Raw genomic sequence first — 22,819 nt, 5'->3', positions numbered from 1 at the left:
AACTAAAGATATTTTAAAAATTAAAAAAAAGAAAGAACTAAAACACCATTCTGGCACATATGATACCAGAAACTCATGTGTTTTTTTTTTGTTTGGTCAGTTGGTTTGGTTTGGTTTTGGTTTTTAGATATAAACACAGAAGAGCGGCAGAGAGAAAAAAAAAAAAAAGAAAGAAAATGGAGAGAGGAGGGGAAGACAGAGGGGGAGAGAAAGACACCTGCAGACCTGCTTCACCGCCCGTGAAGCGACTCCCCTGCAGGTGGGGAGCCGGGGGCTCGAACCGGGATCCTTACACCGGTCCCCGCGCTTTGCGCCACATGCGCTTAACCCACTGCGCCACCGCCCGACCCCCAACCTAGGGCTTCTTTACATTTTCATTATTTTGTTCATTTTAAAAAAATTTTATTTATAAAATGGAAACACTGGAAAGACCATAGGATAAGAGGGGTGCAATGCCACACAATTGTCACCACCAGAACTCCATGTCCCCTCTCTTGCCCTGATAGCTTTCCCATTCTTTTTTTTTTTTCCTCCAGGGTTATTGCTGGGGCTCATGCCTGCATCATGAATCCACTGCTCCTGGAGGCTCCCCCCGCTTTTGTTGCCTTTGTTGTTTTATCTTGTTGTGTAGCTTTCCTATTCTTTAACCCTCTGGGAGTATGGACCCAGGGTCATTATGGTGTGCAGAATGTGGAAGGTCTGGCTTCTGTAATTGCTTCCCCGCTGAACATGGGTGTTGACAGGTCGATCCATACTCCCAGCCTGTCTCTCTCTTTTCCTAGTGGAGTGGGGCTCTGGGGAAGTCATGGATTCCATGAAATATACCTAAAATAGAGCCTAGAGCTTTTTTCAAACTCCTGCTGGAGTTTAAAACACAACCCCTCACCCTGGATGTTTTCTCAAGAAGATTGTTAGCAAGAGGAAGGAACTATCTGTTTTTGAAAGATACCTCAAAATCATTTATCATCATCTTCATCATCATTTTACTATCAGGGTTACTGCCTGCAACAATGAATCCTCTGCTTCCAGAGGCCTTTATTTTATAATTACTATTTTTTGTGTACTTTTTCTTATAGAGACAGAGAAAAATAGAGCTGGTGAGGGCGAGAGAAAGAGAGACACCCAGTGTACTACTTCACCATTTATGGGGCTCCTCCCCACTCCATGTGGGGATCAGAGGCTTGAACCTAGGTCCTCACACATGATAATGTGCACTTTACAGGGTGTACCACTGCACGGCCCCCAAACAGGTTGTTGAATATTAACTTACATGCACCATGCATTCAGATTCTTATGGAGTTATTCTTTGGGAATTACTTCTCAATTCTGCCAGTTCTTAGATTTTGAAGGGAAAATGAAAAGTCTTCAGCCAGAAGTTGGGAGATGATAAAATGGAGGACTAAAGAGATCTTGCAAGTTTTCGTATCGCACAGTTAGTAGGAGGCAGGGCCAAGACCTAAACCTACGTCTGGAGCTGGAGTCTGGCTGTAAAGTGGCACTAGTGGAATGTTCACAGTAGGTAAGAGTGGAAAAATAAAAGGCATCACATTGGGCAGGGCCTTGAGTGCCAAGAGATTGAGTTTTGAACCATTCATAAAACTATTATTCTTTGAAAGCAAAAATTGAGCCAAAGGATAAAAATGATGAAGACCCACAGAACACCTGAGCTGGGGTTTCCCACAGTCTAAAGTACAAACATATAAAGAGACAGTGGAACAAATGTTATCATGATATGAGCAAAGAACTCCAGTGGGCTTTGCCCCTGATTTAACAGGTAACAGTCTAAGGAAGATAGGCACTGTGTTTGTTGTTATCCATCCACATTGCTAGGCTCTACAACAATTTACATATGTGTGTGAGAAAATCTGAAAGAAGTTTCCCCCTTTGTCTCAGAATCTCAGGGATTGTTTAACACTGTAAAATGATCAATGGTGAGTTTATATCTATACAAAGAGCATGTATAATGTGCATGCATGTGTTTGTATATATACACACATAATTGTTCACTGGTGATCTTTTATTTTCAGTTCTGTGTTAAAATGTCTGCTGTGGAGGGAATCTGTGTGTCAGGAAGCTCAGCCAGAACCCCTCAGGGGCCTAAGCCCTCCAGATGTCAGCTCCAGAAAATAGAAGGCTCCTCCAGTCACGAAGTGACCTTCAGCGTGCTCCCTTTGGAAATCGGACTCCACAATATCAACTTTTCATTGGAAACTGTAGTTGGAAGAGAAATCCTAGTAAAAACATTACGAGTGGTGGTAAGAATAACATGTTTATTTCTGGTTTTGTAGGAATATTTTTTCTTTCTAAAAGAAGTTTTTTTTTTTCTTTCTAACAATTCACACTTAATTAATTCAGAAAATGGGACAAGAAAAATGATAGCATAAATGCATTGATATGCTGGGTAGACTGTGCAGGAATCTGGTTGCCGAAGTGTTTTTATTTTTTATTTCATTCTTGTATTGTTCTCGAAATTTTCACCGAAATTGCACTATAAATTATTTTTAAATTTTTATTATTTATTTATTGGACAGAGACAGCCAGAAATCAAGAGGGAAGGGGGAGGTAGAGAGGGAGAAAGACCAAGAGACACCTACAGTACTGCTTCACCACTCACAAAGCTTTCCTTTTCACAAAGCAGGTGGGGACCAGGGGCTTAAACCTGGGTCCTTGTGCACTGTAACGTGTGCTCAACCAGGCACACCACCACCCAGCCCCGAACTGTAAATTTGTAAATAAGAAATTGTGATTATTGAAGAAAATCTAGAGTGTTGAACCCTCCCCCCAAACACACACACAGAGGAATACCATTTGGTACCCAGTCTTCCAGAGATTTTTTTCTCAGCATTTCAACACATTCAGATAGCGTGTTTTGATATCTGTGCATCAGACATTATAATACATTATCCATACTATTAAGTATTTTCATATTATGAAGATTGAGATAGATTCCTTTTTTATCACAAATTTAACATTCATTTTTTTCCAATTTGCTTTATTGGTATCTTATTGAAGAAGGAATAATAAGAACATGCCTCCACACTATACACTGTCATTTATTTTTCATTTTTTAAATATTTATTTGTTTATTTATTCCCTTTTATTGCCCTTGTTGTTTTATTGTTATAGTTATTGTTGTTTTTGTTATTGATGTCACCATTGTTGGATTGGACAGAGAGAAATGGAGAGAGGAGGGGAAGATAAAGTGGGGGAGAGAAAGATAGACACCTGCAGACCTGCTTCACCACTTTTTTTTTTATTTATTTCTTTATTGGGGAATTAATGTTTTACATTCAACAGTAAGTATAATAGTTTCTACATGCATAACATTCCCCAGTTTCCCATTTAACAATACAACCCCCACTATGTCATTTATCATTCTTCATGGACCTGTATTCTCCCCACCCACCCACCCCAGAGTCTTTTACTTGGGGGCAGTATACCAATTCCATTTCAGGTTCTACTTGTGTTTTCTTTTCTGATCTTGTTTTTCAACTTCAGCCTGAGAGTGAGATCATCCCATATTCATCCTTCTGTTTCTGACTTATTTCACTCAACATGATTTTTTCAAGGTCCATCCAAGATCGGCTGAAAACGGTGAAGTCACCATTTTTATTTTATTTTTTTTTTATTTAAGAAAGGATTAATTAACAAAACCATAGGGTACAACTCCACACAATTCCCACCACCCAATATCCATATCCCACCCCCTCCCCGATAGCTTTCCCTTCTCTATCCCTCTGGGAGCATGGACCCAGGGTCATTGTGGGTGGCAGAAGGTAGAAGGTCTGGCTTTTGTAATTGCTTCCCCGCTGAACATGGGCATTGACTGGTCGGTCCATACTCCCAGTCTGCCTCTCTCTTTCCCTAGTAGGGTGTGTCTCTGGGGAAGCTGAGCTCCAAGATACATTGGTGGGGTCTTCAATCCAGGGAAGACTGGCCAGCATCCTGATGGCGTCTGGAACCTGGGAAGTCACCATTTTTTACAGCTGAGTAGTATTCCATTGTGTATATAGACCACAACTTGCTCAGCCACTCATCTGTTGTTGGACACCTGGGTTGCTTCCAGGTTTTGGCTATTACAAATTGTGCTGCCAAGAACATATGTGTACACAGATCTTTTTGGATGGATGTGTTGAGTTCCTTAGGATATATCCCCAGGAGAGGAATTGCAGGGTCATAGGGTAGGTCCATTTCTAGCCTTCTGAGAGTTCTCCAGACTGTTCTTCACAGAGGTTGGACCAATTGACATTCCCACCACCAGTGCAGGAGGGTTCCTTTGACCCCACAGCCTCTCCAGCATTTGCTGCTGTTACCTTTTCTGATGTATGACATTCTCACAGGAGTGAAGTGATATCTCATTGTTGTCTTGATTTGCATTTCTCTGACAATCAGAGACTTGGAGCATTTTTTCATGTGTTTCTCGACCTTTTGGATCTCTTCTGTGATGAATATTCTGTCCAAGTCCTCCCCCCATTTTTGGATGGGGTTATTTGTTGTCTTGTTGTTGAGTCTGGCAAGCTCTTTATATATGTTGGTTATTAAACTCTTATCTGATGTATGACATATAAAGATCTTCTCCCATTCTGTGAGGGGTCTCTTGGTTTGGGTAGTGGTTTCTTTTGCTGTGAAGAAGCTTTTTAATTTGATGTAGTCCCATAGGTTTATACTTGCCTTAGTCTTCTTTGTAATTGGATTCGTTTCATTGAAAATGTCTTTAAAATTTATGCAGAAAAGAGTTCTGCCAATATTTTCCTCTAAGTATTTAATAGTTTGTGGTCTAACATCCAAGTCCTTGATCCACTTGGAATTTACTTTTGTATTCGGTGAAATACAGTGATTCAGTTTCATTCTTCTGTATGTTTCAGCCCATTGTTTCCAACACCATTTGTTGAAGAGACTCTGCTTTCCCCATTTGGGTCCCTTTGTTAAAGATTAGATGTCCATAGGTGTGGGGCCTCATTTCTGGGCTCTTAATTCTATTCCACTGGTCAGTGTGTCTATTCATGTTCCAGTACCAAGCAGTTTTGATGACAATGGCCCTATAATACAGTTTGAGATCTGGGAGTGTGATGCCTCCAGTTCTGTTCTTTTTTCTTAAGATTGTTTTGGCAATTCTAGGTCTTTTCTGGCTCCAGATAAACATTTGTAGCATTTTTTCTATTCTCCTAAAAAATGTGCTTGGGATCTTGATGGGGATAGCATTAAATCTGTAGATAGATGGCTCTGGGTAATATATTCATTTTGATGATGTTAATTCTTCCAACCCATGAACATGGAATATCTTTCCACTTCTTTGTGTCTTTTTCAATTTCTTTGAGTAGTGACTCATAATTTTCAGTATACAAGTCTTTCACTTCTTTGGTTAGGTTTACTCCTAGATATTTTATTGTTTTTGTTGCTATAGAAAAAGGAACTGATTTCTGGATTTCAATTTCTTCTAACTTAGTGTTTGCATAGAGGAATGCCACTGACTTTTGAATGTTAATTTTATAGCCTGACACATTACTGTATTGCCTGATGATTTCCAAAAACTTCTTGCTGGATTCCGTAGGTTTTTCCATGTATACTATCATGTCATCTGCAAATAAGGAGAGTTTGACTTCTTCTCTTCCAATCTGTATGCCTTTAATTCCTTGCTCCTGCCTGATTGCTATGGCAAGAACTTCCAACACTATGTTGAATAGTAATGGTGATAGTGGGCAGCCCTGTCTAGTACCTGATCTGAGTGGAAATGCTTCCAGTTTTTCACCATTGAGTATGATGTTGGCTGTAGGTTTGCTATATATAGACTCCACTATCTTCAGGAATTTTCCATCTATTCCCATTTTTTGTAGTGTTTTGATCACAAAGGGATGTTGTATCTTGTCAAAGGCTTTCTCTGCATCTATTGATATGACCATGTGGTTTTTGGTCTTGCTTTTGTTGATGTGGTGGATCACATTGATTGATTTACGTATATTAAACCAGCCTTGCATGCCTGGGATAAACCCCACTTGGTCATGATGAACAATCTTTTTAATATACTGCTGTATCCGGTTGGCTAGAATTTTGTTCAATGTTTTCGCATCTATGTTCATCAGAGATATTGGTCTGTAGTTTTCTTTTCTTGTTGTGTCCCTGTCTGCTTTTGGTATCAGGGTGATGTTGGCTTCATAGAAGCTGGCAGGGAGTATTCCAGTGTTTTCAGTCTTCTGGAAGACTTTTAAAAGTAGAGGTATTAGTTCGTCTTTGAAGGTTTTGTAGAATTCATTTGTAAAACCATCTGGTCCAGGACTTTTATTTTTGGGAAGATTTTTGATAACTGTTTCAATTTCATTAGCTGTGATGGGCCTGTTCATGCTATCGACTTCCTCTTTACTTAGTTCTGGAAGTTGGTAGGTATCTAGGAAATCGTCTATTTCTTCCAGGTTCTCTAGCTTGGTGGCATATACTTGTTCATAGAAGCCTCACATGATATGTAGAATTTCTGCGGTGTCTGTTGTGATATCTCCTCTTTCATTTACTATCTGATTTATTTGGGTCTTCTCCCTTTTTTGTTTTGTGAGTCTGGCTAAAGGTTTGTCGATTTTGTTTACTCTTTCAAAGAACCAACATTTACTTTCGTTGATCTTTTGTATGGTTTTCCTATTCTCAATGTTATTCATTTCTGCCCTAACTTTAGTGATTTCTGTCCTTCTGGTTGCTTTAGGGTTCCTTTGTTGTTCTTCTTCTAGGTCTTTAAGATGTGCAATCAGGCTGTTTATTTGTGTTTTTTCTTGTTTCCTAATGTGTGCTTCTGTAGCTATGAACTTCCCTCTTAGGACTGCTTTAGCTGTGTCCCAAAGATTTTGATAGCTTGTGTTTTCATTTTCATTGAACTCTCGAAACATTTTGATTTCTTCCTTTATTTCCTCTTTGACCCAGAAGTTGTTAAGAAGTGTGCTGTTGAGCTTCCACATTTTGGCACTGTTACTAATCTTTTGTTGATTGTTAAGTGTTAGTTTAATTCCACTGTGGTCTGAGAAGATGCTTGGGATGATTTCAATGCTCTTGAATTGGCTGATGCTGTCTTTGTGGCTTAATATATGGTCTATCCTTGAGAATGACCCATGTGGATTTGAGTAAAATGTGTATTCCAGTTTCTTGGGATGAATCACTCTGAAAATGTCCAATAGTTCTAGTTTATCTATCTCTTCATTTAGCTCCCTTATGTCTTTATTGATTTTCTGCCTGGATTATCTGTCAAGTTGAGATAGTGGGGTGTTGAAGTCCCCTACTATGATTGTGTTACTGTTAATATATTGCTGTAGCTCTTTCAGTAGAAGTTTGATGTATTTAGATGGCTTCTCATTGGGTGCATAGATGTTAATAATTGTTAAGTCCTCTTGATTGACTGATCCTCTGAGCATTAAGTAGTGTCCATTCCTATGTTTTTTAATCTTATCTGTTTTAAAGTCTATCATGTCAGATATGAGAATAGCTGCTCCTGCCCTTTTTTGTGGGCCATTGGCTTGTATGATAGTTTTCCATCCTTTCACTTTAAATCTGTGTTTGTCTTGTTGAGTTAGGTGGGTTTCCTATAGACAGCATATTGTTGGGTTGTGTTTTCTGATCCATCTTCCTACTCTGTGTCTTTTAATAGGTGAATTCAAGTCATTGACATTTATTGATATCAAAGATTGAAGATATTTTAATGCCATTCTTGTAGAGTTTTAGAGTGTTTTGATATATGTCCTATTTGTGGTGGTCTGGTTGTTTTTAGGAGACCTTTCAGAACTTCTTTCAGGGCAGGCTTGGTGATGGTTGCTTCCTTCAACTGTTGCTTGTCTGAGAAGGTTTTGATGCCTCCATCCAGTCTGAATGACAGTCTAGCAGGATATAGTATTCTTGGCTGAAAGCCTTTCTCATTGAGCACTCGATAGATATCTTGCCATTCTCTTCTGGCCTGTAGTGTTTGTATGGAGAAGTCTGCTGCTAATCTTATGGGTTTTCCTTTGTAGGTGACACTTTGTTTTTGTCTTGCAGCCTTCAGGATCCTTTCTTTATCCTTATTCCTTTCCATTCTAAGTATGGTATGTCTTGATGTCTTTAGGTCTGGGTTAATTCTGTTTGGGACCCTCTGGGCTTCTTGAATTTTTATGTCTTTGATGTTGTCTAGACTAGAGAAGTTTTCAGCTACTATGGCCTGGAAAATGCTTTCTTCCTCTCCTTCTCTTTCTTCCTCTGGTATGCCAATAATGTGTATATTGTTTCTTTTGAAGTCATCCCATAGGACTCTGTTGTTGTTTTCAGCATCTCTTAATCTCTTTTTTGAGATCTCTTACTTCTTTTTTAGTTGTCTCTAATTCATCCTCAATCTTGCTAATTCTTTCTTCAGCCTCATAGATTCTATTCTCTCTGCCCTCTACTGTTTTCTGGAGTTCATCTATTTTGTTGTCCTGCTCTGATACTCTTTTAGCTTGTTCAGCTAGTTGCATTCTTAGTTCAGCGGTTTCAGCTTTCAGCTCTCTAATAACCATGAGATAATTAGTATTTTCTTCCATATTCTCATTTGTTGTTCCTGCATTTCTGATTACAATTTTTTCAAATTCTTTACTCACTCCTGTTATTATTTCCTTAGCTAATGTTTGGATGTTGAACTCGTTATTTTGTGCTTTACCCTCTGGAGGACTTTTAGCTGGACTCTTGTCCTGGTTCAATTCTCCAATATTTTTTCTTGTTGTTTCAACCATTTTATATATTATGTTATGAGTTCCCTTTATCAGTACTTTTCAAATTATTGATCACTATTGCCTGGATTGACTTGTGTCTAAGTAAGTTAATTAAAGGGTTCACAGTGGTGGAAGTTAACAGTTATTTCAATCCCTGAGTTGGAGCTCAGTGGTTTAAAAGCCTCTTTTTTTTTCTTTTTCTCCTTCCCTGTAGGCTATGGGAGTCTGAGGGCTTTTAAACTATCAATAGGATTCTTAGCTTAATCACTGACTCCTCACCAAGAGATCTTCTTCTTCTAGCGTTTGCCCTTCTTCCGTAGCCAGACAACAGCGTCAGGTTGAGCCTGATGTAAAGTTCAAGACCTCCTTTGAATCTGGAGAGGTGGCAGTCGTTGACTATGTGGGTCATAGTCTGTCTGGAGCCGCAGGGGCAGTTCGGGTCGTCTCTGGCTCCCCAGCAATGGAACATAGCGGCACACCGGCCATGGCCTGTTCGATAGCGATTGAGGAGGGCCCAATCATAACATGCTAGGTCAAAGCCGGGTTGACGCTTGCAGGGGTCTGTGATGAGGTGTTTGTTCTTTACCTCAGCTGACTGCCAACTCTGTTTCCAAGAGACTGGAACAGAGAAGTTCAGTGTAGGCATAGGGGACCAGATTGGGTGACGAGACGTCAAGCGTTGGACAGGGTGGGCAAAGATATCCGCGTATATTGGCAGGTCCGGTCGAGCGTAGACGTGGGAAATGAACTTAGATGATGCCGCATCCCGACGAATATCTGGTGGGGTGATGTTGCTAAGAACTGGCAGCCATGGAACCGGGGTGGAATGGATGGTTCCAGAAATTACCCTCATGGAGGAATATAATTTGGAATCGACCAAGTGGACATGGGGGCTACGGAACCATACTGGGGCACAGTATTCTGCAGTGGAATAGCATAATGCCAGAGATGATGATCGTAGTGTGGAAGCGCTCATGCCCCATGAGGAGCTGGCCAGTCTTGCAATGATGTTATTCCTCACGCCCACCTTTGCTGCAGTTTCTATGAGATGTTTGTGAAATGACAGAGTGTGATCGAGAGTAACGCCAAGATAGACTGGCTGGGCTTCATGCCAGATTCTCGTATCGCCAAGCTGCACATTAAGCTCACGCGAGGCTGAGGCATGGTGTAGATGGAAAACAGATGATATCATTTTTGCAGTGCTAGGGATTAGTCACCATTTTTTACAGTAATCAGATATCAGAGACATGTCTTTCGTGAGTGTTTCCTCAATGATGTCGAACTTTGATGCCTGAGTTGCACAGCAGTTGTCATCGGCATAGATGAACTTCTTTGAAGAAGTTTCTGAGAGATCATTGATGTAAATATTAAATAGCGTAGGAGCCAGAACAGAGCCCTGGGGGAGGCCACTTGAGACAAGTCTCCATCTGCTAGACTTGTCACCCAGATGTACCCGGAATCTTCTGTTTTGGAGAAGAAACGATATAGTGTTGGCCACCCATGGAGGCAGGCATCTTGAGATCTTGACTAGGAGACCACGGTGCCAGACCGTGTCATAGGCTGCTGTGAGATCAACAAAGACAGCACCCATCTTTAAATTCTTCTGGAATCCATTTTCAATGTAAGTTGAGAGGGCCAGGGCTTGTTCGCAGGTAGATCTTCCTGGGCGGAAACCAGCTTGGGCGGGTGATAGGAATTTCTCTGTAAGAGGAGAAATACGTGACAGAAGCAGCCTCTCAAGGAGTTTGTAACACACGGAGAGGAGAGAAATTGGTCTATAGCTGGCGGCCAGTGTTGGGTCTTTCTTTGGTTTCAAAACCGCTATTATCTTCGCATGACGCCAAACTTTGGGCATAGACTCAGATTCCAAGATGTGGGACAGGAATGAAGCAAGCCACTTCTTTGCTGCGGGGCCCAAGTTAAGAATGAGTTCTGGGGTGATGTTATCATAGCCAGCAGCTGTTCCCGGTTTAGCCCTCTTCAAAGCATCTTCTAGTTCAGACAGTGTAAAGGGAGAGAGTTTTGGAGATGGACAAGATAACCGGAAGTGGGATGACCACTCGTGGGAAATTTCTCTTTTCCAGACTGGGTCGATCTTAGCACGTCCAACTTGAGTTAGGTGACTGGCCACTGAGTTTGGAGATACGGGAGGATGGGAGACGGGAGGGGGTTGGCTACCGGCACCCAGTCTGTGAAGAAGCTTCCAGGCCTTCCTACTTGAGTGGGTGAAGTTCAGACTTTCCGTGAGTTGTTGCCAGCAGGCTTGGCGTGCTGCATCCAGGGAGGCAATGAGATGGTCAGCCACATCTGGGTCACCCGACTCATCATACTACTTTAGTAGTTGCTCGCATTCAGCATCAAGACAAGGCGTATAGTTAGCACGTCTCCCACGAGGAATGGCTTGGGAAGCTGCTTTGAAGATGGCTTGGCGGAAGCGCCTGTAGTAATCTTCAGAGGGGATAGAGTTAATTGGAATTGCAGGAATAGATTTGTTGGTAAGATCGCTGAACAGACGCCAGTTTGCTTTTCGAAAGTTCCATCTTAGTTTCTCCGAGCACAGAATCAGTGGGAGCTGGAGACCAATGTGGATGATAGCTGGGCGGTGATGACTGTGCGGGAAGATCTTGAGAACTTGTCTCATAGCGGGAAAGGCTTGGCCGTTGACTGTGCTAATCCAGCACAGGTCGGGTGATGAGTCTTTATTCCATCTAGCACTGTCTTCTGAGTTTCCTGGTTAGATCTCTGTTCCCTGGTGTCCCTTCCTGTTGCTGCTCCAGATTCTGAGGGTAGTAGCAACGGAGACTCAGAGTTGCACTTGGTGAGTCTCTGGGGAGTCCTCTCCTCCCTTAAGCTGTCCCCTTGTTGGTAGAGCAGACTGGAGGTGGTGTCTCAACTGATAAACTGTTGAACTGTTGGCAGTCACTTAATCTCTCCTTAGGCCCCTCTCTCCTCTCTGTCACCAGCCACACGTGTTTGTACTCACCAGTGATTTACTGGGTTCCTGTGGTCATTCTAGTCCTGTCTTGTTTCGGTCCCGGGTGGTCTCCTTTGGTATTCCTAGTTGATCCAGGAGAGGAGAGGGGAGGAGAGAAAGCGATCTGCTGCTCATAGCTCCGCATCCAGAAGTCGAATCTCTGCTTCACCACTTGTGAAGTGACTTCCTTGCAAGTGGGAAGCTGGGGCTTGAACCAGGATCTTTATGCCGGTCCTTGTGCTTTGTGCCATGTGTGCTTAGCCTGCTGTACTACTGCCCGACTTCTTTTTATTTTTATTTTATTACATTTTTATTGGGAGCTTAATGGTTTAAAGGGGAAATGCAAAGTAAAACTTGGACTGGTATGGTGTATTGCAACCAAAGAAAGGGATTCTGGAGATAAGATTCTTTTTTGTTTGCTTGTTGCCTTTTGGTTTTTTTCCAGTTGACTTTTATTTTCTTTACTGGGGGAGATTAATGGTTTACAGTCAGCAGTACAGTAGTTTGCACGTGTGTAACATTTCTCAGTTTTCCACATAACAGTTCTACCCCTACTAGGTCCTCCTCTGCCATCATGTTCCAGAACCCGAATCCTCCCTCTGCATCCCAAAGTCTTTTTACTTTGGTGCAAGTCACCAAACCCAGTCCAAATTCTGCTTTGTGTTTTCCTATCTGTTCTTATTTTTTCAACTTCTGTCTATGAGTGAGATCATTCTATATTCATCCTCTCTCTGACTTTGGAGATAAAGTTCTTGACAAGAGTTCCTTGACTAGTTAACAATGAACTGGGTCTTCCTAAGTTTTCATTCTCTGAACTCCATTTTTAGGCTTGAAATTCACTTCAGTAAACATATTAACTTATTTTGTGCAGGACACATTTTGTACATCTCTTGATAGTGATTCCTTGAAGTCAGTTTGCCTCCGTTTCTTTCTAATGGTGTGACATTGGATGTTTCTTCATCCTGTCTGTATCAGTTGCCTTATCTGTTAAACAGGAATAATAATAATGCTTGAAAGGTTAAATGAATAAAAATATTCAACACACTTAGATAAATTACTTGACTTATAGTAACTTCTGTTTTTTATTATTATGCAAATAGCTAAGAAATTATATTCCTTCATAGAAAGGATTTTTTTTTCCTCTAGGGTTTTCACTGGGACTCAGTGCGGTTCTTCTTCTAGCGTTTGCCCTTCTTCCGTAGCCAGTCAACAGCGTCAGGTTGAGCCTGATGTAAAGTTTCGAGAATCCATTATTCCAGCAGCCATTTTTCTGGGGTTTTTTTCCTAATTTTTTATTAGATAAGACAGAGAGAAATTGAGAGAAGAGGTGGACAGTGAGGAGGAGAAAAAGATAGGCACCTGTAGACCTGCTTCACCCACTTGTGAAGTGTCCTCCCTACAGAAGCAGGAGGACTTGAGCCTGAGTCTTTATGGTTGGTTAATATGCCTAACCAGGTGCGACACCACCCAGCCCAAGAAAGGATTTTTAACTGGAAAAGTGGTAAAAAAAAATGTTGGTCAAGTCCCCACCTGTAGGGGAGTCGCTTCACAAGCAGTGAAGCAGGTCTGCAGGTGCCAAAAATGTTGGTCAAGGGAATTCAGTTCATATAAATTTAATTATATTTTCTTTTTAAAATGAGAATTTATTCTTTCCCCTTATTTTATTTATTGGATTTTAGATAGAGACAGAAACTGAGAGGGAAGAGAGAGAGAGACAGAGAGAAAGACCCCTATAGCACTGTTTCACCATTCATGAAGCTCCCCCAACACCACAGGTGGAGACCAGGGCTTGAACCCAGGTACAATATAGTGCATTGTAATATGTGCACTCTATCAGGTGCCCCATAGCCAACCCCTAAGACTTATTTATTTTCATGAGAGAAAGACAAGAGAGAGAATAGAGCACTGCTCAGCCCTGGCATACAGTGGGACTAGGGATTGAACCTTGGACCTCTGGGACACATGTACACATTTCATGCTCTACCTCTGGCTAATTCCCTGATTCTCATTATGTCCTTAACTGGATAATTTCTATCTTTATTTTAGCCAGAAGGTGTGAAAAGGGAAAGTTATGCTGGTGTTACCCTTGATCCAAGGGGTATTTATGGTAAGTAAAATTATGTTTTATTTAGTATACCTTCTGTAGAATGACAAAATTATTTTTATTAAATAAATTCTTATAGTAGAAAAATGATCTGATACAGTTATGATAAAACTTTGCTGTTGTACAGAGAGGAAAAGTGTCTGAGTTAGACTGAAAGGAGGAGGTGGAAAGAATTATAGAGCCTGCTTCCCAAAGGAGCTAATCATCACATCTTGCTGACTAAAGAATTACATTAGCTATTTTTAGATTTCAGTTCCAAGAACAATTTTCTTTCCTTCTTCTTTCTTTCTTTCTTTTTTTTTGTTTTTTTGGACAAAATGACATGCTTCCTTTTTGTTGTTGAATAAGATTTATATGACCTATTTATTTTCTGCCTTGAAATGACTAAGATGCTTTCAGTCAAATTTAACACTTTATATAAAGAGAATATATTAAGCCTGGGGTTTGATTAAAATACTGTTTTTAACTTTAATATTTGTAATCTTTTTTTTAATTTAAGACTAATCTACAAGACTATAAGATAAGAAGGGTACAATTCCACACTATTCCCACCACCAGAGTTCCGTATCCCATCCCCTTCACTGGAAGCTTTCCTTTTCTTTATCCCTCTGGGAGTATGGACCTAGGATCATTATGGGGTGCAGAAGGTGGAAAATCTGGCTTCTGTAATGGTTTCTCCACTGGAAATGGGCTTTGACAGCTCGGTCCATACTCCCATCTTGTCTCTCTTTTTCCCTAGTGAGGCAGGGTTCTGGGCAAGCGGGGCTCCAGGACACATGGTGGGGTTGTCTGCCCAGGGAAGTCAGACTGGCATCATGTTAGCATCTGGAACCTGGTGGCTAAAAGAAGAGTTAACATATAAAGCCAAACAAATTGTTGACTAATCATGAACCTAAAGGCTGGAATAGTGCAGATTAAGATTTGAGGGGTCTCCGTTTTGTAGATAGTTAGTAGGCCTATTTTAGTTATATTCCAAAGGGTCCATGACTATACTCAGTTTTTTTTTTCTGAGCCTGACATCTGATATGCAGTTGGGCCCAAGATATTGTTCATTGTTCCCAGCCTGTTTCTTTCCTTTTCTTACCTTTCTTTCTTTCTTTCTTTCTTTCTTTCTTTCTTTCTTTCTTCCTTCCTTTCTTTCTTTATTTCTTATCTTTATCTGTTGGATAGAGACAGTCAGAAATTGAGAGGGAAGGGAGTGATAGAGAGGGAAAGAGACAGAGAGACACCTGCAGCACTGCTTCACCACTTGTAAAGCTTTCCCCCTGCAGGCGGGGACCAAGGGCTTGAACCTGGGTCCTTGCGCACTGTAACATGTGCGCTCAGCCAGGTGCGCCACCACCTGGCCCCGTTCCCAGCCTGTTTCTATCTTACCTTAGTTGGGCAGGGCTCTGGAGAGGTGAGGTTGTCTGCCCAGGGAAGCCATGTTGGCGTCATGGTAGCATCTATAACTTGGTGGCTGAAAAAGCATTAAAGTATAAATCAGAGCAAACTGTTTAATAATCAGGAACCTAAAGGTAAGAATATATCCTTTAAAAAAAAGCTATAAAAATATAGCAGATGAGATTTGGGGTCTCTATTTTAGAAAAAGCTAAGAAGTCTATTTTAGGTATACTACAAGGGGCCCATGATTTTACTAATTTTACCTGAGCCTGACAGCTAATGTGCAGGTAGGCTAGAGATATTATCTGGGGAGATGATAATGGTGTCAGAGTTGGAAATAGGAAAAATGTGTAATCTTGCTATAATAACTTATTTTTGATTAAAAATATTTGTCAATAAGTATACTATAGTGCCTATAAATAATCTTCCCTCTCACAAGAACTCTGTGCAAATCTAATGATCTTTTGTAAATTTTAGGCATTGCGAGCAGACGAAAGGAGTTCCCATACAGAATGCCATTAGATGTTGTCCCCAAAACAAAAGTCAAAAGAGTTGTGAGTGTCAGAGGTAAATTTACAAATGACATTTTAATGCCTTATTTTACTTCTTACTTCAGACAAAAATCAAATATCTTCATGATTATTCTGGTTCTTCTATATTTTAGTGTATATAAATTACTTCTAAGATTACCCTATTCCTATTCCCACCTTTAAACTTTTCTATCTTATTCCAGTGGCCTGACTTAATGGTAATTTATTCTCTCATAGTGGAGGTTGGGAGCAGTCACTGATGCATAAAAAAATTATCTCAAAATGGGGGCTTCAGCTGCTTCTAGATTGAAGGACTATTCCACAATCTTAACAGCCAGGTTTATTGCAAAGCAGACTTAAGGGCTTGCAAATAATCCCAAGAGAGTACCATTGCTCTGCTTAAAGTCCCTGAGGTGTTTTCTCCCCTCCAATATGTTTGCAGAAGAGGCAACTTTGCTAGGTCTTTACCTGTTCCCTACCCTTTGTATTCAGTAACAGACACATAGAAATAATAGAATGTGGGAGGTCGAGAGCACAGCAGGTTAAGCACATGTGGCGCAAAGCGCAAGGACCGGTGTAAGGATCCCAGTTCGAGCCCCCTGGCTCCCCACCGGCAGGGGAGTCTCTTCACAAGCGGTGAAGCAGGTCTACAGGTGTCTATCTTTCTCTCCCCCTCTCTGTCTCTCCTCCTCTCTCTCAATTTCTCTCTGTCCTAGCCAATGACAGCAACAACAATAATAATAACCACAACAATGATAAAACAACAAGGGCAACAAAAGGGGAAAAATGGTCTCCAGGAGCAGTGGATTCATGGTGCAGGCACCGAGCTCCGGCAATAACTCTGGAGGCAAAAAAAAAAAAAAAAAAAAGAAAGAATAGAATGTTCTAACTGCTTTTTATTTCAGATTAAACCTTCAAGTTACAAAATGTTAATGAAAAGAACCTTTTCGTCTCTTTTTTGATGCTAGAACTTAGTACTCACACAATTTTACTGCTCCCAGAAGGTTGATTATTTGTTTCCAAACACAGAGAGAATGATCGAAAAGTAGAGAGGAAGAGATAGAAGAGGCATCACAGTGCCACTTCACTGCTCAGAAGTGTTGCAATTGCAGGGTGTTCCCATTTCTGGGACAGGGGCTTGAGCAGTCCCAGAAAGAACCTTTTTAATCCTGTTCAATGCTACTGTTTGATATTCAAGAAATTGACTTGTCAAAGTTTACAAGTTGGGTCAAAACCCTTACCATAGCATTCAAATTCCAGCTGCTCACCTGCTTTGTGTGAGCAATGGATTCATATGATGATTCATATGATAATTAATAGAATTAATACATAGAGCTATCAGGTCAAACAACAGCAACTAGCTAGTAATGTCTGCATTTTTTTTTTTTTTTTTGGAGCAGGGGCTTCATGCTTGTGCAGTTTCACTTCTCTGGGCCACTTTTTCATTCAGATAGAGAGACAGAGAGGAGAGACCACAGCACTGAAGCTTCCTCCTGTGCCATAGTGCTTCTCATGTGGCAAGGCTCTACCAGATGAGATGCCTTTCCATCACTGGTGATTCTTTTTCTTTTTAGTGATTTAATATTAATTTATAAAATTATGAGATAATGGGTATAATTCTACACTCTTCCCACCACCAGAGTTCTGTATCCCCATCTCCTCCATTGGAATCTGCAATGGTTCTCCCAATGTCACAGATACAGGTTGACTAGTCTTTCTTTCTTTTTTAAAAAAAATTCTTTATTGAGGGATTAATGGTTTATAGTCAACAGTAAAATACAATAATAGTTTGTACATGCATAATATTTCCATATAACAATACAGCCCCCACTAGGTCCTCCTCTGTTCCAGGACCTTGAACCCTCCCACTCCCACCCCCAGAGTCTTTTACTTTGATGAAATACACCAAGACTATTATTTCTATAACTATTCATATTTAAACATATTTGCCCATTTTTATCTATGTCCCTGCCTTCTCCTCCTTTCTAAATCCCACCTACACCTGTTGCTACTTCCAAATGTCCTTCTTCTTTCCCTCTTCTCTCTCTGGGTCCTGATAGAGTTGGAATTCAAAGCCCTCTGGTCATCTTCCCCTAACATTTCTCCCCCTCTGGAATATAGACCACAATTCTTTTTGGGTTGTAGGAGTTCTGGCTTCTGTAATTGCTTCTCTGCTGGACATGGGCATTGACAGGTTGATGCATAGCCCCAGCTTATTTGTATCTTTCCCTAATATGGCAGAGCTCTGAAGAAATGAGGTTCTAGGATACATTGATGAAATCATCTGCCCAGGGAAGTCAGGATAAGATCATAGTAGCATCTGCAATATTGACTGAAAGGTGATAAGATAAAAAGCAGGACAAAGTGATAAAATTAAACAACAACAGGACCAAAAAGTAGGAATAGAGCAGATGAGAATAGTAATCTTAGAGTGGACAGAAACTAGAAAGTCTATTTTAGTTATGTTCCCAGGGGCCCATAACTTTGATAATGTTTGATTGAGCTTGATAGCTAACAAACAGGTGGACTAGAATATTTTCTAGGAAGATATAGTCAGAATTGAGAATAGGGCTAGAAAGCTGGATTAGGGTAGACAGTGGCTCCAAAACATGAAGAAAGTATACAATTAACTGTTACCCCAATAATTCAAGGTGAGGCCCATATATATTCAATTTAGTAAAGGAGCCTGTGTAATCCCTGAGTCCCTGTCAATCTGAGCTCCAACACTGGTGATTCTTTTAAATTCATCATACTAAACATCTTTTTTCTCTCTTAATTTGAGAAGCAATACAACTGTATATTAAGAAAAAAAAAAGGAAAATAAGAGTGGCTGCTCTTATCCCTATTTAAAATATACTTAGTGAGGCTGGGAGGTGACACACCTGGTAGTTTGCGAATGTTACTATGCACAAAGATTTAGTTTCCAGCCTCTAGTTCCCACTTTAAGGAGGAAGCTTCATGATATGTGGATCATTGCTACAGGTCTCTCTCTCTCTCTCTCTCTCCCTCTCTTTCTCTCTCTCTCTCTCAACATCTCTCTTACCCTCTATCCAAATAAAAGTTTAAAAAATGACTACCAGGAACAGTGGAGTCCTGCAGAAATGGAGCCCCAGCAGTAGCCCTGTAGATAAAAATTGATTGATTGATTGCTTATATTTACTCAGAATTTGGTAGAACTATCTCTACTTTGACTTTTTATTTGTTTGTTTGTTTGTTTGTTTGTTTTAGGACTGCTTATAGGTGAAGTCATGTCTGCAGTTCTGAGTGAGGAAGGCATTGATATTCTCACCCACCTCCCCAAGGGTAATGCAGAGGCAGAATTGATGAGTGTTATTCCAGTATTCTATGTTTATCACTACCTGGAAGCAGGAAATAATTGGAACCTTTTTTCTCCTGATTCATTAACTAAAAACCAGAACCTGAAGAAGAAATTAAAAGAAGGTAAAAGATCTGTTTTACACATTATCCATAAAAGTGTTGTGAGATTTGGACTAGTGGTCTAGTTAAACTAGTAATTATTATCCAAAAGTTAAATTGTAAATGCATTTCAGCCACCAGAAAAAATCTGAGGCAAACTCTACTATATAAGTAAGAACTTTTTGGTGTAGCACTTTGGCTTAGCAAAAAGCTTGGATGTGAGGCAAGACATCTGCATTGTAAGTCATGCAAAGCACATCCTTCCTTCTTGACTGAGCTCAGAATGTCCTACTTGATCATTCTTAAGTCAAGAGATTCATATACTTCCACTGAGAAGTTTATCACTGGTTAAGATATTATTCTTGATGCCTAAACCAAAGAAAGATGACCTTGCCTACGGAGTAATGTAGCACTCCTTGAGTAGAAATATGGGTCAATAAAACACTCTTGGTTTCTTGTTTTCTTTTTCTGGTGCTCTTAGGGCTGGTGAGCATCATGTCCTACCGGAATACTGACTATTCTTATAGCATGTGGAAAGGTGGAGATGCTAGCACTTGGTAAGTAGAAAGCTTTTATTTACATTTTAGTAGTAATTGATTAATTAACTGAAGAATAGCTCCCTAATAGAAACTCCATTTACCCAGTTATTCAGACTACAAGTCTATTCACCCTTCACTGTTCTCTTTCTCTTACAAGTCACACCTGACACAGCAGATGCTTTTGTCTGCACCTTCAAAATACATCCTAAACTTGACTGCTCTTAACCAACCCCTACACACCATGCTGGTTCAGGTCATTCTCATATCTCACCTGGAGTTTTGCACTGACCTCCTCTCATCTTTCAGCTTTAGTCCTTGCTTCCTTCAGTCTGTATTCCATATGGCAGCTGCAGTGACACTGCAAAAACATAAGTTAGATCACTCAAAACCACTCAGGGAAAGAATGAATATGGATGGGATGATCCCACTCATAGATAGAAGATGAAAAATAAGAACAGAAGGTAAAACATAAATCTAGAACTTAGACTGCAGTTGGTTTACTGTACCAAAGTAAAGGACTCTAGCATCAGGGGAGTGTTAAGGTCCTGGAACATGATGGACAAGGAGGACCTAGGTGAGTAGTTAAGAGTGTTTGTGGAAAACTAAGGAATTCTGCACATGTACCAACACATGTATTTTACTGTTGACTATAAACCATTAACCCCCCCCCCAATAAAAAAAAGAGCAGTCAGGAGCATCCCATCTTTTTTTTTAATGATTTTATTGGGAGATTAATGGTTTAAAGTGCAGTTGTATTGTTAAATGGGAAACTGGGGAATGGTATGCACGTACAAACTATTGTATTTACTGTTGAATGTAAAACATTAATTCCCCAATAAAGAAATAAATTTTAAAAAATAAAGTGCAGTTGTTGACACATGGGTAAATTTTCTCATCTCACTAGTATACATGTTTGCAAAACATTCTCAACCTCAACTTAGCTCCTTTTTCACCATCATGCACCAGGACCCCAAAGCCACCCCCTCCCTTAAGACCATCCCTGTCCTCCTTTCCGAGAATCCTACCAGGTGAGCAATTCCTCACCCCTTAAAATACATTTTAAGGAAGGAAATGAAATCAAACTTTTAAATCAGTGGTAGAGTACCCAAGATCAACAGATAGAAAATAAGGCTTACATGAGTGACCCTGGATTTGATCCCTGGTATCATTTGTGATAGAACTGCATCTCTCTCTCTCTCTCTCTCTCTCTCTCTCTCTCCCTCTCTCCCTCCCTCCCTCTCCTTCTCATATAAAATAAATAAATAGGGGCTGAGCACCTTGTTACCATGTGCCAGGATGCGGGTTCAAGACCCTGGACCCCACCTACAGGGGGAAACTCTCACAAGTGGTGAAGCAGTGCTGCAGGTGTCTCTCTGTCTCACTCCCTTTCTATGTCCCCCTTCCTCTCTATTTCTATCCTATATATTTAATTTAAAATTAAAGTTAAAATAAATAAACAAATAGATAAATCCTAGAGAAGTAAAAAGAAAGTGGGGAGGGGATTGGAGTCAAGTGGTCTATCTGAGAAGCTAAAGAATTGGTGGTTCTCTGGTTAGCTAAGTGAGAGACTCAAAGGAATGGATGTTGAGACAGTTCAATAATGATGAATTAGATCCCCTCTTATATTCTCTGGACAGTATTGGCTGAAACTGACATTGCTTTTAACTATATAAATAAGATAATTAAAGATTCCTTGTTAGGTAATGAGTTCTACATCAAAGGAAAGGCTCAAGAGGAAGTGATATCAATACTCTCAGGGATGTCAGGAAAAGGGATTCAGGCCTCAGATAGAGAGATATGTGATATGGTTCATGAAATTTTTTGTATCCAGAATTTTATTATACTTTAATGTTTCTTGTTTATAGTCAGTGTCTTGACTCAAAACTACTTGACTCAAAAACAACTACTGAGAGAGTACATTTTAACTTTTAATCATCAGACATTGAGTTCACTTGTGTGCTGTCTAGCAATGTTGTAATCACAGATGTGCTATACACAGCTGCTGATTGAATATTTCTGAAGAACTTCCTAAATTCATGCCTTCTTCCATACAATAGTGACAACTTACAATTTGCAATGGATTGATTGATGGATTTGTTCATTTATTTATTTTACCAGAGCACGACTTGGCTCAGGTTTATGTTGGTGCTGAGGATTGAACATGAAACCTTTGGTGCCTTAGGCATGAAAGACTTTTTACATAAGCATTATGCTGTCTCCCCAGCCTTGCATTGGATTTGTCTAATTTAAAATGTAGGGCTTTTTCTTTTCTTTTTAGAAAAATGAGCTTTGTATGAACCAAGCACAAAATTGAAAGCCAAAATTGATCCAGTGCCTAATATCTATTGATTTGATTTTGTCTTAAAGGTTAACAGCTTTTGTTTTAAGAGTTCTTGGGCAAGTAAATAAATACATAGATCAGAACCAGAATTCAATCTGTAATAGTATGTTTTGGCTGGTTGAGAATTGTCAACTAGAAAATGGATCTTTCGAGGAAAAGTCCCAATATCAGCCAGTAAAATTACAGGTAAGGGGGTGTTGGATGTTGGCACACAGGGTTAAGCACCCATTATACCAAGCACAAGTACCAGTGCAAGGATCCAGGTTCGAGCCCTTGGCTACCCACCTGCAGGGGAGGTCACTTCATAAGCGGTAAAGTAGATCTGCAGGTCTCTATCTCTCTCCCTCTCTATCTCTACCTCCTCTCTCAATTTCTCTCTGTCCTATCCAAAAATAAAAAAAATGACTACCAGGAGCAATAGATTTTTAGTGCAGTCATGGAGCCCCAGAAATAATCATTGAGGCAAATAAAATATAATTATAGGTAAGGAGCCCAATTGGACAGATTAATGATAGCTTTGTTTACAAGTTTGAGTTTGTTCTCATCCCATTTTAGGAGGGTAAATAAGCAAGGAAAAAAGATAAATATAACCTTACAAGAAAATCTTCTGAGGAGTCGGTGGTAGGGCAGTGGGTTAAGTGCATGTGGCGCAAAGCGCAAGGACCTGAGTAAGGATCCTCGTTGTAGTCGCTTCACTAGCTGTGAAGCAGGTTTGCCTGTGTCTTTCTCTCCCTCTCTCTGTCTTCCCCTCCTCTCTCTATTTCTTTCTGTCCTATCCAACAATGATGATATCAATGACAGCAACAATAACAACTACAACAACAATAAAAAAACAAGGGCA

The 22,819-nt window shown here is 40.2% G+C and overlaps 1 protein-coding gene across 1 annotated transcript in view; it reads left to right on the top strand.

Moving 5' to 3' along the window:
- C5 (complement C5) overlaps window positions 1-22,819 on the top strand; it is a 94,695-nt gene that overhangs the window by 43,315 nt on the left and 28,561 nt on the right. The window contains exons 21-26 of the mRNA XM_060200064.1: window positions 2,028-2,255; window positions 13,711-13,771; window positions 15,629-15,718; window positions 18,910-19,122; window positions 19,580-19,655; window positions 22,005-22,164. Of these exons, the coding sequence (XP_060056047.1) occupies window positions 2,028-2,255; window positions 13,711-13,771; window positions 15,629-15,718; window positions 18,910-19,122; window positions 19,580-19,655; window positions 22,005-22,164 (828 nt within the window). The remainder of the gene's footprint in view (window positions 1-2,027; window positions 2,256-13,710; window positions 13,772-15,628; window positions 15,719-18,909; window positions 19,123-19,579; window positions 19,656-22,004; window positions 22,165-22,819) is intronic.

The sequence above is a fragment of the Erinaceus europaeus genome, chromosome 10 (assembly GCF_950295315.1).
Source record: "Erinaceus europaeus chromosome 10, mEriEur2.1, whole genome shotgun sequence".
Taxonomy (NCBI): domain Eukaryota; kingdom Metazoa; phylum Chordata; class Mammalia; order Eulipotyphla; family Erinaceidae; genus Erinaceus; species Erinaceus europaeus.
This window is presented reverse-complemented; position numbering and strand designations above follow the sequence as displayed.